General features: G+C 38.2%; 7 protein-coding genes across 7 annotated transcripts; 5 read left to right on the top strand and 2 right to left on the bottom strand.

Moving 5' to 3' along the window:
• The first annotated feature begins 760 nt into the window (after window positions 1-760).
• LOC100141798 (odorant receptor 25) lies at window positions 761-3,686 on the top strand. Its single transcript, XM_064355710.1, has 5 exons — window positions 761-1,747; window positions 1,797-1,896; window positions 1,943-2,047; window positions 2,361-2,516; window positions 2,561-3,686. The coding sequence occupies exons 1-5, from the start codon at window positions 987-989 to the stop codon at window positions 2,615-2,617; spliced, it is 1,179 nt and encodes a 392-aa protein (XP_064211780.1). The 5' UTR covers window positions 761-986; the 3' UTR covers window positions 2,618-3,686.
• A 638-nt stretch (window positions 3,687-4,324) lies between these two features.
• LOC658856 (pupal cuticle protein C1B) lies at window positions 4,325-5,192 on the bottom strand. Its single transcript, XM_965208.5, has 2 exons — window positions 5,052-5,192; window positions 4,325-4,993 (listed from the first exon to the last, which is right to left on the bottom strand). Exons 1-2 carry the CDS (start codon window positions 5,061-5,063, stop codon window positions 4,415-4,417), a joined length of 591 nt encoding a protein of 196 aa, XP_970301.1. The 5' UTR covers window positions 5,064-5,192; the 3' UTR covers window positions 4,325-4,414.
• A 1,164-nt stretch (window positions 5,193-6,356) lies between these two features.
• LOC658927 (pupal cuticle protein C1B) lies at window positions 6,357-7,206 on the top strand. Its single transcript, XM_965274.4, has 2 exons — window positions 6,357-6,513; window positions 6,572-7,206. The coding sequence occupies exons 1-2, from the start codon at window positions 6,502-6,504 to the stop codon at window positions 7,115-7,117; spliced, it is 558 nt and encodes a 185-aa protein (XP_970367.1). The 5' UTR covers window positions 6,357-6,501; the 3' UTR covers window positions 7,118-7,206.
• A 2,378-nt stretch (window positions 7,207-9,584) lies between these two features.
• LOC103312638 (hypothetical protein) lies at window positions 9,585-11,620 on the top strand. The gene is made up of 2 exons (XM_008193753.3): window positions 9,585-10,123; window positions 10,225-11,620. The coding sequence occupies exons 1-2, from the start codon at window positions 9,853-9,855 to the stop codon at window positions 10,761-10,763; spliced, it is 810 nt and encodes a 269-aa protein (XP_008191975.2). The 5' UTR covers window positions 9,585-9,852; the 3' UTR covers window positions 10,764-11,620.
• Window positions 11,621-11,793: 173 nt separating this feature from the next.
• LOC107397394 (uncharacterized protein) lies at window positions 11,794-12,355 on the top strand. Its single transcript, XM_015977946.2, has one exon. It carries the CDS (start codon window positions 11,992-11,994, stop codon window positions 12,187-12,189), a length of 198 nt encoding a protein of 65 aa, XP_015833432.1. The 5' UTR covers window positions 11,794-11,991; the 3' UTR covers window positions 12,190-12,355.
• Window positions 12,199-13,693, top strand: PIG-M (Phosphatidylinositol glycan anchor biosynthesis class M). Its single transcript, XM_008193741.2, has one exon. The coding sequence runs from the start codon at window positions 12,199-12,201 to the stop codon at window positions 13,588-13,590; it is 1,392 nt and encodes a 463-aa protein (XP_008191963.2). The 3' UTR covers window positions 13,591-13,693.
• LOC100142549 (targeting protein for Xklp2) lies at window positions 13,604-16,041 on the bottom strand. Its single transcript, XM_001810823.4, has 7 exons — window positions 15,833-16,041; window positions 15,655-15,783; window positions 15,503-15,602; window positions 15,359-15,455; window positions 15,046-15,311; window positions 14,476-14,995; window positions 13,604-14,114 (listed from the first exon to the last, which is right to left on the bottom strand). The coding sequence occupies exons 1-7, from the start codon at window positions 15,918-15,920 to the stop codon at window positions 13,716-13,718; spliced, it is 1,599 nt and encodes a 532-aa protein (XP_001810875.2). The 5' UTR covers window positions 15,921-16,041; the 3' UTR covers window positions 13,604-13,715.
• Between the last annotated feature and the right edge of the window lie 2,218 nt (window positions 16,042-18,259).

Genomic DNA, 18,259 nt, shown 5'->3' with positions numbered 1-18,259 from the left:
CTTTCGACGAATTTTGGAATGCTTTTCATTAAAAAACTTACAGAAGTAGCACTAGAGTATTTTTTTACTGAAAAACTAAAAAATTTTACCATTTGCCAAAGCAGAACACCCTAAAAAATACTTACAAAATTTGAGAAGTTTTGCGAAAAGCAGGCAAATAATCTCACACTTGAAATAGGAACATGTATGTCTTCAGCGGTTTTTCTTATATCAGGGGGCGCCTCCTTGCAAAGAAACTAATTAAATTGAAAAATTTTGCCAAAAGAAAGCAGAAAATACCTAAGTTATGTGTGAAACTTGATTAGAGCATTTTAACATTGAAATAAAAAAATTAACAAACCACGACGAAAATCACGTCTGATATTTATTGCTTTAAGGATTTTTAAGGAAAACTTGACGTTAACAAAATTTGAGCACTTTGTCAAAGGTATTGTGAGAGACTCACTTTTCTCCCGTTAAGACCAAAATCTACAGTGCATTATTATTACATTACCAAAGTTATTACTTATTAGCATTAATATTCACTAAATAAAACACTATAATAAAGCTGAAAATTTACGAAATTAGGTCTGGTATTGCAGCCAGTTTCCCGCGAATCTAGGTAACAGTTTTTGAGCAAGAATACGAGTAGCAAGTCTGCAAGTCGTAATTTTACGTCGGAATTGATTTTCGTGCAATTTTCCGCTTCTCGTTTACTTTGAACTTTAGTAATCGCATGCAAATGGCGGCTCAATGTCTGCATGCACTATCTATTACATAAAACAAGTAGTTTCCTCTTTAATTTTACCGATATTAATAATAAATCACAAAATATATCTGCGAAATTTCTTTGTTGTAGCATAAACTGAAAACATTTGTAACCATAGTCTATCAAAAATTATAGTTTTGCGTATGTTACTTTACTATGTCCAGTGTTTTATTTGCACAGGCGATTAGGCCTGTGAGTGACTGAAAGCACTATAAAAAGCTCGACATGAACTTGTTTTATGCATTTATTTGTTGTCCTAAGTGCTTCAAACAATATTTCAATGGAAAAATTCGACTGGAGATGTCCGATCCGAATAAACCTCCTTCTACTAAGATCTGTCGGGTTGTGGCCCCGAGGATACGGAGTTTACAAACGCAACTATTACCTCTTCTATTCCATATTCACGACAATTACAATCGTCGGCGGCCACAATTTATCGCAAGTCATAAACATTTTCTACGTTTATTCGGACTTGGAGGCTTTGACGGGTACCATATTTGTGGCAACAACCAACATCCTGGCCCTCGTTAAGAGATACGTTTTCGTACGCAACCTACCCCTGATAAAGGAGATTCTGCAGACTTTGAACACTTACCAGTTTCACCCCAAAACTCGGCAACAGCTAAAAATCATCCAAGCGCCCCTTCGTCGCTGGAAACTGGCCTACCTTTGTTTTTCCATTATTGTTTACTTCAATGTGGCTATGTGGACGCTTGAACCGCTTTTGGACAAAATGATCAAAAATCGGCGGTTGCCCTTCGAAGCTTGGTATCCTTTCAACAGCAAGCAAAGCCCCAACTACGAAATCGCCTACTGCTACCAGTTCATTTGCATTTGGAACATAACTATCGCTAATTTGAACTTGGACACTTTGATTTTCGCCTTCATGATGTTCATTTCGGCCCAATGTGAGATTCTTTGTGACGACTTGAGGAGTCTTGACGTCGGTTTTGGGCCAAAATTGATACAGTGTATCAAACACCACAAGGAAATTTTACGGTACTTATAAATTAATAAATAATTTCATGACTCGAAACAATTTTTGCAGCCTTGCAAAAGTCACTAACAACATCTTCAATTTTATTATTTTAGGGCAAATAGCCACGAGCACGGCCGCTCTCGCTTTAACCATGTTTCAGCTAAGTCTAGTAAGTGTGAAAATCACTTGGAAAATTAATCACTTTTTTCTATTAGATCAACTCGATAAACACCACCGCTCTCACTCATTTTGCCTACATGATGGGCATGTTGAGTGAGATTTTGTTGTACTGTTGGTTCGGTAACGAAATTGAAGTTAAGGTATAGTTATTAATAAATGTCGTTATGCAACGAGCGCATGCGAGTTACATACCTAGACACCCGAGAATTTTAAGCGTTTTCGTTATTTTGTTGGAACATTTTAATTTAAATCACGTTGCTATGGGAAGCGTGTTTTAAAATAGTGAAGACATTAATTTAAAACACGTTGCTATGGGAGGCGTGTTTTAAAATAGTGAAAACACGTTGCTGTCGGAAACGTATTTTAAAAAGAGTTTATAATCTAGGATTGAGATATTAAAAAAAACAGTTAAAATGTTACCAACAAAAAAAATATTTCACTTGGGTTTCGTAGAGTTATTTGATTCCGAACGCAGCCTACGAGTCACAATGGATGCACCAGGACCGAAGTGTTGCGAAAAATTTGCTTATTTTGGGCTGTCGTTGTCGCAAACCGATCAAAATTACAGCAATTAATTTGTTTACGCTCTCTTTACCAACGTTTATTGCGGTAAGTGGTTTTTAATTTCGCAATTTCCCAAAATCATATTCCAGATTCTTCGGTCCGCATGGTCGTATTTTGCCTTATTATCCACAATTAATGGCAAATAATAATACTAAATAACTTGAACTTGTAAAGTTGGGAAAACACAAAAATAGTAGAGTCAAAATTGCGGCACTTTTATGTAATACTTTAATTTATAAAATTCAAAAAGGAGAAGACCAATGAATTTTGTTCATTTAACGATTTTATTGTAATTTTTTAGTCGCAAGTCAAATTAGAGACGGGCTTGTTGCAAGAAAACACTCAGTTGGGCTATAATATTTTTCTTCATTAAAGTTGTTTGTATTTTTATTAGAGACTTCTGGTATGTCTACTTTGTAATTTACTGTCATTTCAGACGGAATATTTATAAGGCAGTAAGCCAAGTCCCCTTTTATTTTATTCTAAACGATGTAAAAAACTTAAAAAAATCCTTATAAATCACTTTCAATCAAGATAAACAATACATGTTCTAAGGGAAAAATGTCTGGGCCTGTTTTTTCCGATTTTTTTGATTTTTTTCCAAAAATAATTAAAAAATTCCTTGTTACTATTTTATACAATAATAAGCAGGTATTTGAATGGCATAATTTTGTCTAGTTGAAGTAAATGTAGCTCGTTATGTCTTAGTAAAGTATAAAAAGCCAACTTCATTATTTTTCTTTTCATTCAAGTTTACCTTCAGCCGCACGTTTGTGAAAACTTTTAGGAGATGTTTCATATTTTTTGTGTCGAGTGGAATATTGTTCTTATTTTATATTTGTTACAATTTTTATTATTTCTTGTTTCAAATCATTTGCTAACACGCAGCTGGAATTTTTACTTCTGTAACGAGTTATTAATTTTTTTTAAAATTAAGTGTTTTTGTCAAATTTCTTTGAATTTTAATTTAGACGGTTTAGTGCTAGATCTTACACTTGAATATTTTCCTCGATAATTTATAAGTCAGTGAGTTTTGCATTTTGTTGTTATTTTAATTTTAATTTATATTTTTCAGGCTACTCGTAGGTCTATGTTTAGATCTTTGCTTACCAATAAAATATTGCTTATACTCATGGTTTGATAATTTCATCACAATTTCCTTATTTTCATGAAGCAGTGAATTCAAGAGCTTAATAAACTATCATAATGAAATTAGTTTCGTTTATTCTTAAAAGTCGTTTTTTAATTTTATTTAAAACATTCCTAATGCACTTATTTTTTATGATAAATGGGACGACTTTTGTCCGCACTGTAACGCTCGGAAAAATCAAACATTAATTATCGATTTGCTGTTGAGAATTTTTCTTTTCATTTTAATTTGTGTTTACGACAAAATTGCTCAACAAAATGGATATATTTTGATTTAAATCAATATGAAGAGGTTCCCAAGAATCGACTGCGTCGAGAAAACAACAAAATTCATGATAGTTTTCAAGTTATAAACAGAAATAGGTTTTTTAAATTTTTCCATTTATTAGCAATTTTCTATAAACTATTAATCGCAGGACTATGACCTTTTTTGCAAAGCACAGAAAATAAAAATAGTTTTCCAATGATACTACACTTAATAATAGTAATAGATGTTCGGAGCTATTATCAGATAAAAATTCCAGGAATCGTAAATCGACAAAAATCAGAAAAATCAATTGTAAAATCGGTCCAACTGACGTTTTTTTGCACTTTAAAAAAAGTTTGGAGACTTTGAGAGTTCCAAACTCAGAAAAGTGCATAAACTTAGATAGATATATGAGTTTTCGAAGGTAAGTAATAAATAACTGACGGAACTTTTCCAATTTTCACTTAAATATTATTCTTTATTTTTGAGACAAATAAATAAATAAATGTAACAATAAATAAAAAACGCAGTCATTGTGGTGTATTATTTACCAGCCGTAGTTGCTGTAAGCAGAGGCGTAGTTGAAGTGAGCTACGGCGGGGGCGGCGGAGTAGGCAACACCGACGGCGGGGGCGGCGATGGCTGGGGCATGGTAGGCAGCGACGGCAGGGGCGGCGATGGCTGGGGCATGGTAGGCGGCGACGGCGGGCGCGTGGTAGGCGCTGTAGGCTGGGGCGGCGACGGCTCCGTGGTAGGTGCTGAAGGCTGGGGCGGCGCCGTAGGCGATGGCGGGGGCGGCGGCGGCGAACCTCACTCCGGGGTTGGAGACGCGGATGTCGGCTTTACGGACGCTGGAGAAGGGGGTGTCGATGGATTTGGAGTAGGTGGAGACTTGGCCCAAGTTGCCGAAGCTGCGGATGATGTTGGAGTGCTGGGAGGTGATGGCGGGGGCGGCCAAGGCGGGGGCGGCGTAAGCCACAGCTGGGGCGGCGAGGCGGCCGTGGAAGGTGCTGCCGAGGACGGGGGCGGCCAAGGGAGCGGCGCCGTAGGCGAGGGCGGGGGCGGCGCTGTAAGCACCGAGGTAACCGGCGTTGGCGCAAGCCAAAGCGGCGCACAAAACTACGAGCTGAAATTTAAATTATTTAATTTAAGTGAATTTGATTTAATTAAATTAGTATAAGTACCCTGAATGCCATTTTTTGTGTTTGTCTGGGAGTTGGTCGACGAATGTGCTAGACTTTTGGGTTTGGTCGCTTTTATAGTGGCTATTGTTTGGGGAGGTTTTGGCGAGAAACTGGTTCGGGAGGCAACTTTTCATTTTGACAAAGTGCGAACCTATATCGAGTATTGCGATATTGCAATAACAAGTTCATTTCAAGTACAAGGATATGTCTTGATCTAGACCACAATATACCACTATGTTAAGGTTAACAGTAACACAAGAATGGAACTGTGATTGCTTAATAAATGTGGGTTCAATAAGAGAATTCAAATAGATAAATCGGATTTTTTTTCTTAAGAGTTATTCGGACTTGACCTAGTAGTATGTAGTACTTAATATGAATAAACGGAATTAGAATGACAGTGTACAGTATGAATATCCCAACAAATTTTGTAATGTTAAAAGGGTAATTAAAAGCGTGTTGGGCTTGTACAACCTTTGTTAAAACTTGTTTTTTTGTGTTATTTTACATTTATTTGTTGTGCAATTTTAAATTATTCTAGACAGCTATAAGATAAGGTAGGTTTTATTCGGGCGTGTCTTGCCCTACATAAGAAAAATTAGCATGAGATGAAGAAGGTGGATACTAATGTAATTCTACAACTTTTTGAAATTCTGTAATTTGCATTAGGAAAATTTATTGAATGTAACTAACTGTAACATCAAGCACAGCCTTCAAATCTAGGAAATCCTCGTAACATTCGCGAGACCGGCTTTTCTATAGATTAGTTAAGTTCATCTATAATAAATATTTATTTTAAATAAAATTTATTTTTTTAAATTTATTTTAACTTCAAGTCATTTTCAACGTTATCTTAATTTAAAACTTTCCTGCGACTTTTGGTCCCCAACTGAGTTTAAATGTTACATAAAATATTATTTCTTTATGTGCTTATTTTTCATGTTAAAAAAACTCTAAGAGTTATTTCTTATTTGTGTATAAAGGCATTACAATTGAATTTTTTATTATGGAAAAAAAAGTTTCCATGTAAGTGCCATCCACGTCTCTATGACTCCATATACGAGAAGAAAAATCAATGTCCTAACTTCCGTTTTGAAAAATTAGAAAAAGAGAATTATAAAAATATTGCGTCATTTCTAAAGAAAATATCCGCGAAATAGTTTAGCAGCATTTGATCTCTTGTTTAATGGTCTATTATCTATTATCTTATGTAAGCAGGAAAGGTTCATAAAATTGTACAAAAAAATAATCGACAAAAGTTTCGCGTTTTCTGCTGTGCACATTTGTTAAGTCAAATATCATAAAGTCATGAACTTGTTCTCATTAAACCAAATTTCGCAATTGACCACAATTGAGTCGTTTTATCCCAAAACTGGTTTATTGCCAAACTATAAAAACGCACCAAACCCTAAACTCACCATCATTCAAAAACCAACAGTCCAACAACAAAATGGCATTCAGGGTACTTATACAAATTTAATTAAATCAAATTCACTTAAATTAATTAATTTAAATTGCAGCTCGTAGTTTTGTGCGCCGCTTTGGCTTGCGCCAACGCCGGTTACCTCGGTGCTTACAGCGCCGCCCCCGCCCTCGCCTACGGCGCCGCTCCCTTGGCCGCCCCCGTCCTCGGCAGCACCTTCCACGGCCGCCTCGCCGCCCCGGCTGTGGCTTACGCCGCCCCCGCCTTGGCCGCCCCCGCCATCACCTCCCAGCACTCCAACATCATCCGCAGCTTCGGCAACTTGGGCCAAGTCTCCACCTACTCCAAATCCATCGACACCCCCTTCTCCAGCGTCCGTAAAGCCGACATCCGCGTCTCCAACCCCGGAGTGAGGTTCGCCGCCGCCGCCCCCGCCATCGCTTACGGCGCCGCTCCCGCCTTCAGCACCTACCACGGAGCCGTCGCCGCCCCAGCCTACAGCGCCTACCACGCGCCCGCCGTCGCCGCCTACCACGCCCCGGCCATCGCCGCCCCCGTGGCCAGACTCGGAGTTGCCTACTCCGCCGCCCCCGCCGTATCGCACATCTCCTATGCCTCCGCCTACGCCAACTACGGCTGGTAATCTAGTCAAAGGGACTGTTACCATCAATGAGCACCTCGTTATTTATTGCACATTTTTGTAAAATCTAAATAAAACTGTAAATAGTACAATTGGGATTTTTTTATTGTCCTTCAAGAATAATGAGAGCAACAATGACAGGTTTTTATAATGAGTAACAATTAATTTTCCAACTGAGAGATTTTACCACATTTCAAATTACCCGCGTTCAGTGTTAATGACCCGCGCAATCACGAATCCACCAATGAAACGCCGTTCGCTGGACGTCACACGTTCTGTGTCTGGTTGGTGCAAATCTTGTTTTATGGAGCGTCCGGCGTCCTTTAGTCTTTCGTGTTTTAAAGTGTTTCGCGTGTGTTTAGTGCTAAATTGACTGAAATCGAAAATGTGACGAGAGGACGCCATCGTAACCCGTAACGAGCTTCCAGAAAGACGGAAAACTGCTTTCGAAAACGACTAGACTCTAAGGTTAGTTTAGAAATAAGTCTACGACTGTGAAGCAAAGGGGTGTAAGTACTGTCGTACTGTGCTGTAGGAAGGTCACTTTGCACAAAAATTTGCGCCCCTCTGCTTCTAACCGCCTCAGTTGAGTTCAAAAAGTTTTTGTATAAAATGAACTCAAAATATAAACGCCAATCCCAAAAGTACAGCAAGTTACTAGTCTGGGTAAATGTTTAGTTTAAGGACTTATTAATGCGCATGCTTAGAAAAGTTGAATTCTTTACAGCGCTGATGTCAGATTGTGCACGTTACTTTCTCATGTGATAGGCAACTTTTTCAGCGTACTTGCATTCGTATTATCTAGATAGTTACTTGATTATTGCAAAAATACAATTTTATTCATATTCACATTTAAACCATATTATAAACTAAATAATCTCACCATAAACTTAAACGCAAAAATTCAATTAACATAAGATATATGGTATTCAGGATGGATTGGTTATTGTTAACAAATACATATAATTATATAAAAAAAAACAAAACAAATAAAACTTTAAATGTAAATTAAATGGGGTATTGTTCCACTATACATAACAAAAATTCATTAAATAAATAATCACGAACCTGGCGAAATTTATTTCGCCAAATAAATTCGTGGAGATACGAAACAAAAAGATCTTCTGACGTTCCAAATTGCCGGCGCAATTTGTGCTTCGTTCTCATCCAGAGATTCTCTACATTTTGGGTGTGAATCTCTGGATCATTAGGATTGACAAAATTCTGCTCATGAATGATAACCTGTGAAATAGATATGTAAATACAACATGTACATAACTCTTGACAACATAATTAAAAAATTGGCTAAATATTTAATAATTACACCACCGATTTGGTTTAAGTCATGGTGAGCCCTCCAACCATCGCTCACAATGATTGTGCCAGGTAATATAAATCGAAATATTGTAAAATTCTTAAATACCAAGTAAGTAAAAAAAAGAACAAACTCAAAAAAAATTTTGTAAAATATTTCCTGTTAAAAAAAAGAATTTATAATTTTATAATTAGCGTAAGCGTAGGATAGATGTCATTTACGCAAGGAAAAAGTACCAATCAACTAAAATGCTAACTACCCCAAAACCATAAGCCACGGTCATTTTCACATACTAAGATAATATAAAAAAGCAACTATGTATCTACAAGCCATACCATTGTGCAAATAATCACCATACTTACCTTCTTATTATATTTGTCAGCGTATTCGCGGTACGATCTGGCACTTCTACTAAGAAGCAATGTCCTGTGCCCCTTTCTATGCCCCCAAATACCCAATGTCCTGGTCACCACTGTCCGCGATGGTATTTGCGGTGGAAAAACTTGCTCTCATCGATTTCTACCGTTTTCGGTTCCCCATTCACGTCAAAGCCCCCTACCTCTGAAGGATGATCGACTAAAAATTGCTCGCAGATATCTCGGCAAAAAGAACACCAATCTACAATAGTATTTCGGGTATTTGAAGAGATCTCTGCTTCGCAAATTATTCGAAATTGTTCGTCATTCCTTGCCCAACCATAAACAATTGTAACAATTTGCTCCAGAGATAGGTGACTTCGAGAGAAAAACGAATCTTTACGGAGACTTGATGATGCACCACAAATTTTACATTGCCACCGAAATCCATCGCCTAATTGGTGCCGAACGACAAAAGACATTGGTTCTTCACAGGGGGCACATCTGAGGCTATTATGGATTAAACGATGCCTGGCACACCACCGAATAGAATCAGTTATACTTTTGAAACTGAGTCTCTTATAGTTGAAAAATTCATTCCTTATTCCATCATCAGTTAATATTTCGTCTACATTAACAATAAACGTATTCGCGGGTACACCTCGGCCACCCATGTTGACTGAAATAACTTTCCCGCGTATTTGTCCAGCAATTTGGCATCAGCGCTTACGCAAGTGCATTCACTCGCACGCGTCGGATTTGGGACATGCGCATTAATAAGTCCCTAAACTAAACATTTACCCTAGTCTGTACTCTTTAAGAATGCCATGCAATTAATTCACGAAATAAATGAAATGAAATGTTTAAATTTACCGCGCTGTCAATCTCGCGTCCCTCCGCCCCCACAAAACAATAATCGAAAATAGTGAAAATTTTCACGGAAATGTCTAAAAACCATAAAACAATGCACCTAAAATCGCGCTACTAGATCGCCCTTGATCTCTCCTTACCGTCAATCGCTAAAAAACTAAAAATAAATAAACGCACATAACCTCAAACTTGCAAAGATGGTAAGAAAACGCTCAAGAAGGTGCGATAGTGACGACAACGACAGTGATAGTGACGTGGAGTTCGATGTGCAACAGCGTTCACAGCCAGCCCCCAAGAAATACAGTCTCCGGGAGCGTAAAAAAGCCCCCTCGTTGACCGCAGACTTTGACTATTACGGTCTCGACGAAGAGGAGACCGAGGCCAGGGGGGCCTCCACCGACGAGGATTTTGAGGTTGCGCCTGAAACGAATGTGTCTGAACCAGACATAGACCCTGCAAACTCAGAAGGTACCCCCTTTTTGCTAAATTTTGTCGAGTGTACAGTGTGAGGAACAAGTAAAGCCACATCTTGGTGTATTGCTGGTTGCCAGTTACGGTTTCTGTTTAAGGTCTCATCGATTTTGAGGACATAATTCGAGCAGATATTGTGGTAAACAGGAATAAAATTGACTATGATAATCTGATTCAAAAATCTGAAATAAGGTTAACACAGCCTAAAAGGCGAGGCAGAAAACCGAAAAATTCGGTTGAGGAAAAGAAAGAGCTTGATGAATCAAATTTAGAAACTCTTTCACACTTAGAAACGACTGATAATGCGGTTGGAGAAAAAATTTGTGATGACACTAATGAAATTCTTCAACCTGAGATACGGTTCTGTGAGGGTGAAGATGCACTTCCCAATGGTTTCGATGCAGAAACTGATCCTTTAGTGATAAAAAATGCACATTTGCTAGAATCGGCAGTGGTTAATGTAACCCCCGAAAATGGGATAAAGAGTGAAGTTAAACCTGTGTTCATCAAGAATTCAGATTTGGTGGACACATTAATTACTAAAGCGTTCCCCGAAGAAGAAAAAGTTCTTGAGGAGGATGACGACGTTATCGTACTAGGGGAGCTTAAACACGACGTCATTGTTTTAGATGACTGAACTGTGTGTAAATAAGGTGTAAAATAAGTCATTATTATTAGCAATTTGGTTTTTATATTATGTATTTATTGAATTCTGATGAGGTTAGTGTTTGAAAAAAGTGCAAGTAATTAGTCATCTCACAGAGTGAAAAGGGCAAGTTGTATTATTACATAAAGAGATTTTATTCAATAAAGAAGGTTAAAATGTTAAATTAATCTTTATTCAATAGAACATAACATAACATAGCCAACTATGTTGTATAGTTGGCTGTGCTTTCCCTATTCAGTAAGGACGATTTCAAGCATTTCTTCAACATCTTCATTCTTAACTCTGTCACAGCCACTTTTGCTCCTCCTTCTACGCCCAGGGCTCGTGAACCCTTTAAGTTCGCCCTTTTCTATAAGTTTCATTTCCTTACTGACTTGTCTATAAATTTTTTCTGATACTCCAGTTGCCAGTAATACTCTTTGCCTGTAGTGGGCAAGGGGCACAACAGGAGCCTGAGTTTCTGCTTCTTTCATCATAAATTTCAACACATTGGCGATAATTGCCCGACTTTGGGCATTAACCACTTTCCCCCGCACCCCCACCTGTTTTTCAGGCTCCATATTACAATTTTTATAAAACTACATTAATTTTGTATATTAAAAAAATGTAAACAATAATGGGGTTATCAATTCACTAACTGTACCAACTACAAGTGGCTAAAATCCACTACAACGACAGTAAATTTTCCACTAGAAGACTGGAAAAAGTTTTCCGCAATTAATACTAAACGAAGCGTTTTACCAGTCGGTTAGTTTTTATTTTCGCCCCTATGCCCAAGAAAGACCCGTGCAAAGTGTTCGCGTGCAGGATTCAGAAGTGTCTCGAAGGTGTGTCCTAACCTAAAAAATTTGCCGGATTATGTAATTTCCTCCTGTAGATAACAAATACCAGGAGTCTGCCTGCCAGCACGCCATTGAGGACCTCCACAACTGTTGCCGCAAGTGGACGAACCAGAGCTTCGTCTGCGAGGGTATCAAAATCGACCCAGCCCCCAGGAAGGAGTAATGAAACAAAAGCCGCTTTTTAAGGACAGACCGCTCATTTATCGGTATCCTCGAACGTGTGCTGGACTTCTGACCGCCGGCGGTCTTTTAATTTTCTTCTCGCGGCCGATTTATGACTTGTGTTTCCGCCACTTCGATCCTGCAGAGCTTGAAGAGTTGCAAAGGACCCACAAGTCGCGATTTGGGAGGACATAATGGAATCAGTGCAGAAAGCGCAGCAGCGGTTCCGCCAATATCCCGTAATTTTAGCAAAGTGTAGTAAAGAAGCAACAAACTATGCCGCTTGTGTCTTGAAGAGGGACAACGTGGGGCTGGACGACTGCAAGGAGGAGTTCGGGAGGTTCAAAACGTGTCTCCAGAAAACAGCGGCGAGTTTGAAAACTAGACTGTAGTTAATTAACATGGCGTGGCGTAAATTCGTTAGTCTAGATTACAAAGTCCATTTGCTTGTTTCCCTAGTTGTTAGGCTGGCTCTAGTGGCCTATGGGGTCTACCATGATCAGGTCTCCTCAGTCCCTTACACGGACATCGACTATAAAGTCTTCACAGACGCGGCACGACACGTCCTTGACCACAAATCGCCCTTTGAAAGACACACTTATCGCTATTCGCCCCTCGTGGCCTATCTCATGATTCCCAACATCACCCTCCACCCCAGCTTCGGCAAAATCCTGTTCTGCATTATCGACTTAATCGACGCCACCTTGATCCGAATAATCGTCAAAACGACGCTCCACGAATACTTCAAGTACGTGGGGGAACCCCAAAACTGTATCACGGGGCGCAGCCGCAAGAAAACCAAAACGAAGAAAAACGACCAAACTGACACCACTGCGAATTTAAGTCTGGTAGTCTGGCTTTACAACCCCCTAACTCTAGCCATTGCCACTCGAGGAAATTGTGACTCGATCGCGGTTTTTTTCGTGTTGGCAACGCTGTATTTGTTGCAATGTCGCAAACAATATTTTGCGGCCGGATTAATACACGGTCTTTCGATACATTTCCGCCTGTACCCGATCGTGTACAGCCTCACGTTTTACATGTATTTGAGCAAGTTTTCATTTTACTCGCTGGAAGATAGGCGCAAAAGCCACTTGAGGGAAATCACCGGTGCGAGCGACGGCAGGGTTGCCACCCGCAAGCCGGAGAGAAAAACGATTTTCAAGAGGAAATATCTGCTTTATTTGGTCCCGAATTGCGATCAGATAAGGCTCGTCCAGGGCTGTATCTTGTCGCTTTTCTCCCTGATTGGCATATTTTATTTTCTCTACGGCTACAAGTTCGTCTACGAGACGTATTTGTACCACTTTACTCGCAAAGACACGCGCCACAACTTCTCGCTTTACTTCTACCTCCAATACCTCACTGCGTGGATAAAAAATATCGGGATTTGGCAAAAAGTTTTAGTTGTGTTACCACAACTTGTGCTCTTGTTAGTGTTTTCGTTCCGGTACGGTTTGAATCGCTTTTCGTTGAATTTCTCAGTTCTAGCCCAAACTATAGTCATGGTGACTTACAACAGTGTCTTAACTTCACAGTATTTTGTGTGGATTATGGCGGTTTTGCCGCTGTGTCTTTGGCAAATTCGGATGAGTGTTAATAATGCTATTTTTTTGGTTGTTGTGTGGTTTGCGGCACAAGGGGCTTGGTTGCTCCCAGCGTATTTTCTGGAGTTTCACGGCCAAAACACCTTTCTTTTTATTTGGATTCAAAGTGTGTCATTTTTCTGCGCCAACATTGCAATTTTAGGGAGACTTATCATGTTTTTTGCGCCGGTAAAGAAGGAAGTGTAAAGGAATCGTGCTGTTTGTAGCTAATTAGTTGTAATGTGTATTTGTACAGTTTATAACAGAATAAAATAAACCGAATAAAGTAGCAAGTAAAACGTAAAAATAATATCACCTTAAACAATTACAAATTATTCCTCAATATTCTCCTTGTTCCTGATCCTGGAACTGAACTTCGGACTGACCGGGTTTGTAATTTTATTCGCCGGCTTGATGGTTACTTCCTTGTACTTTTTAATTGGTTGCGCTTTTAACTCCGCCTGTTTTCTCAACTTCAACTTCTCCTCTTCTTCCTGTCGCCTCAGTCTCTCCTCAATTTCCCGTTTTTGAGCTTCAAGTCTCGCTTCCTTAGCTCTCACTGCCTCGTCAAACTCGTGTCGCTTTTCAAGTCTTTGATTGGTCGCAAATTGAAACTCTTTGATCACGATTCCATGATCCTCGCACTTTTTCGGCTCAAAAGGTTTCATAGTTAAGACTTTGGCGGGCCGTGCTTTGAAAGTGCCAAAATCCAATTCTTCAGTGCTGCGTTTCTACAAAAAAATACAATTTAAACTAAAACCAGAAATTCAAAATTTTGGGGTAAAAAGAATAACGGGGTTAGACTACTATTTATTTGTAAAAATAATAAAATGTTGAGCATTCTGAAAAGATGAGGAAAACTAATGAATTCATGAGAAATTTGCGAAAAATAAAGCATTATTGAAACCCACTTAAGAGACATTTACTTTATCTTCATTGGGTGAGGGAACAATTTAGCTAGAGATCTTACGATTTTTTTTGAGGATTTAATTCTCCCTTGCTCCCTTACACTTTTTTGCTTCTTTAACCATATCCGCATCGTTTTGGAAAATATTTTTTTTAACTAGTTTTCGGTAAAAACTTCAAACTCACAAATGATTTTGACGATCCAGGATCGCTGATATTTTCCTGGCTGTTGTTCCTCGACCTCAGTATAGATTTCGGAACTGGCCTAGCGTGGAACTCACGAGCTTTCTTCTCTTCTTCCAGATATCTATTAATCAATTCTTCTTTCTTCTTCATCAGTTTCTTGTCGCGTTCTTCGAAACTAAACGGTTTGACATGTGTGTTTGTAGGTTTGCATGGTTTTGGCGCTTCTTCCTGCTTCGTTACTTTATTTGGTGTGGTTCTGGCAATTTTTTTCGAAAAATTGGGGGACTCAGGCTGGGTCGGGGGCTGTCCCTTGGGTATGACTCTGAATGGATTGTGCAAACTTTTAGGCACAGGTTGTGCCTTGAATGAGGGGGCTTTATCAGGCTCATCGGGCTCGGGCTTCTTCCTCACTTCAGTCAAATGGAAGGGTTCCGCAACAGTGGGGCACTTTTTATCGACTGGGGGCTTCATGGGGCCCCTTAGGACTTTCTTGTTCACCGGATTTGCCTTGATCTTGAACCTTGAGATTATTAATTTATGAATACACTTTTTTGTTTGCTGTGCACTTACTTTCTGGCTTCTTCAAGCTCCCTCTCTTCTTGCTCTTCCTTTGAGAGTGCTGTCACTGGACGCACACGAGCGTTTGTGAGAAATTTGGGCGTTTTTGGGATAGTTGGACCTAGTGGGGCTTTACTGTTTAGGGGTTTGGAGCGGAAGCGTTTGGGTGTCCCAGCTTGGAATTTATTGACAGCCTCTGCTAAAGTCATGGACGATTGTCGGGCCAAGTTATCGTGCGATGTGTAACGTTTAGGTTGAGCTAATCGATTGATGTGTTCCTAAAAAATTAATTATACTTTTGATTTATCGCTAACTATAGAATTACCTTTGAGATTGTTTTTCTGCTGTTCAAGGAACAAGCAGAACTCGGCCTGGGCTCTGCAAGTTGGTGGTTATTTAGACATAACTCATCCATGGCTCGACTAAAATAACTGATTAAAATCGCAACAAATGACTTCATGAGACTTACTCGAGTCCGTTTTGATTTGGCACTTTCTTAAGACGTAAATCATTCATACTCAAAGACTTCCGCATCCGACTTTTGAGATAAATAGTCGAGCTATTCGTCTCTACAAAAAAAAACATTTATCACACCTAAAAACCCGAATTTTACCAACACACTTGTATCCTCCATAGGGGAGAAGAAATAGTCACTTTCGGGATCAGACACCTCCCTTTCAAAAACCTCTCCATTGCATTGGAAATTTTCTTCCAGGTCCTGGCCTAAAGGGCCGTTCTCTTCTACATTTTCTTTAAAAAACAACTATTGAAAACTACAAAACACATCTGCCAAACTCACCATCAAAGAAAGAATCACTGTTTAGTTCGTCGTGTTCTTGAGTGAAATCGAAATACTGTCGGGCGTTAAAAGCAAATGCATCGGCCATGATTTCAGCAAAATAATTACCGGCTTTCAGGCCACAAAAACAAAGTTTGAGATGAACTAATCTGTGCAACCGTTACTGAAGTTTGAAATGGTGAATTGCGCGCTTGCGTCAAAATCGGGCCTGTTGATTGGTTGGTTCAGCTATTGTTCTGTCAAGGATTTTTGTTCCCCGAAATTTAAAAATAAGCATTTGAATGGGCCTAAAACTAACCATGACTAAAACTAAATTAAGATTTGATGTTTTTTGGCCAATGCATGAAGCTGCATAGCCACATTATTTAATCATATCTATTGGTGTTGCATATGCAACTAAATATACACGCCCGTGATTGTTTATGCCATCTTGTAAAGTAATTAACTATTAATTAATAATTTCTAATTATGGAGCGCTAATTTTGATTATTTTCTAACTTGGAAATGAGGTTTTGGAAGCAGTCTTACCACATACATTTTTTATTAGAAAAAAGAAGCGTATTGGTGGGAATTTCTTTGAGGTAAAGTAAAATAAAAAATCTTCGCAGTTATATATTGTGAAAATTTATTTTGTATAATTAGCTGAAATGCAACAATAAATGAAACATAATTTATAATTGTAAATAAAAAAATTCAAAAAGCGTTGTCACTGTTCTCGGAACAAAGAATTATATCAATTTTTATAAATTATTATTAAGGAGGAAGCCTAGCCGGAGCCACTCAATAGTCATAACATAATTTTGTATATAGGATGGTCTTCTAGCTCAGTTAATATTAAATTTCCAGTTTTGATATTTTGTAGATGTTTTTCATACTCTAGGACACATTTCAAAAAAATATTTTTATTATACAGAGCATCTCAAAAAGTATGACGCTATAATAATATTGTTTTACACTTTCAGGACTAAAGTTGGTACTTTAGTCCCTGTTTACAGTGATTAAAGTGGGTCATTTGTTCCATAGGGAATAAATAAACTCTCTAGGGGGTTCAGTTCATATTTCATCCTTAGGGAATAAATGACTGACGTTAGTTCCTATAGACAGAAACTAAAGTATATATTTTAATCTCGGAAGTGCAAAAAAAATAGCGTATATACCTCGGGACCAAAGTACTAAATTTTTTGAGGGCTTTGTCCTCGAGGCAACAAACTCCACTCGCGGAATTAAATGCTGTACTTTAGATCTTCTATGTATAATATACTATTTAACGGCATCATATTATTTTTTTGTGCTCATACTTTTTTAGTTTTTTACATGTTCCTAAGTTTTTTTCAAATCGGCTCAGTTAATTTAATTTAATTTAATTAATTTAATTAATTTAATTAATTTAATTAATTTAATTAATTTAATTAATTTAATTAATTTAATTAATTTAATTAATTAAATAAAGTAAAATCAAAATTCGGTTTTACTTCTTTACGTTAAAAAATTAACAAAAAATAGAAGCAGTGCTTTTTTGTTGACATTAATTCTAAGGGTTGAACTAGGTCTAACAGACTTATTAATTAAGTTTGATTTATCTGAATTACTACAGGCTGTTTACAACTTATTTCCAAACTTTTTAATATTTATGGCCTTTTATTTTGCTTATATTTCAAATGGTAACTTCTATTTATTTTTACATCATTTGATGAGGAATTAGGAATATACTTACTTTAGGGACATGTAAGAAGCTAAAAGATATTTTCATGAATACAAAAAATAAAGTTATTAAAAAATATTATTATGACACCATACTTTTTGAGACACTGTATAATTAAAAATTTTTTTCTAAATAACGTCTGTAAAATATCAAAAGTCCAACTTTAGTAATAACTGAGCTATAGAGGCCGTGAGCTTTGCCGGACCTTTTTTAATTAAAATGTAGTAATTTTTTCTAAAGAAATTAATAAAAAAAAAATTCTTGGGTTTTACGTGCATTGTCGTCTAAATGAAGATCTCGCGTTCGCCTTGTTGTTATTCCAGACGCTCGCCTTCAGATATCACCGAAAGTAAGCGATAAGAAAGCCGGGTGTCGGTGATAATTTTGATGCGATTTTCCAATAACCCAATTCGCGCAAATCGTGACACTTTCCGGCCATCAAAATTCCAAAAATGTCCCAACAATATAAAAACCAAGCTCATCGGCACCGCTTTTGTTATTTCCGAACCGACATTCGAACGATGAAAATTTTAGTTTTGGTGCTCGTTATTAGTGTCGAATTTTGTGAACTGATTCATCACGAGGGCAGTGTTGTGCGAGTCAGGGAGGAATCGGCGCCCGGGGGCGTATGGCAGACCAAAACCCAGTGGAAGGCCCATTGGGTCAAGCATTGGGAAACGCGAAAAGTGGGTACCTATCAGTCGGCGCGAATTTTTGTGAGTAAG

The sequence above is a fragment of the Tribolium castaneum genome, chromosome 1 (genome assembly GCF_031307605.1).
Source record: "Tribolium castaneum strain GA2 chromosome 1, icTriCast1.1, whole genome shotgun sequence".
In the NCBI taxonomy this organism is placed as follows: Eukaryota; Metazoa; Arthropoda; class Insecta; order Coleoptera; family Tenebrionidae; genus Tribolium; species Tribolium castaneum.
Note: the sequence above shows the minus strand (reverse complement) of the source record. Positions and strands in the feature narration are given on the sequence as shown.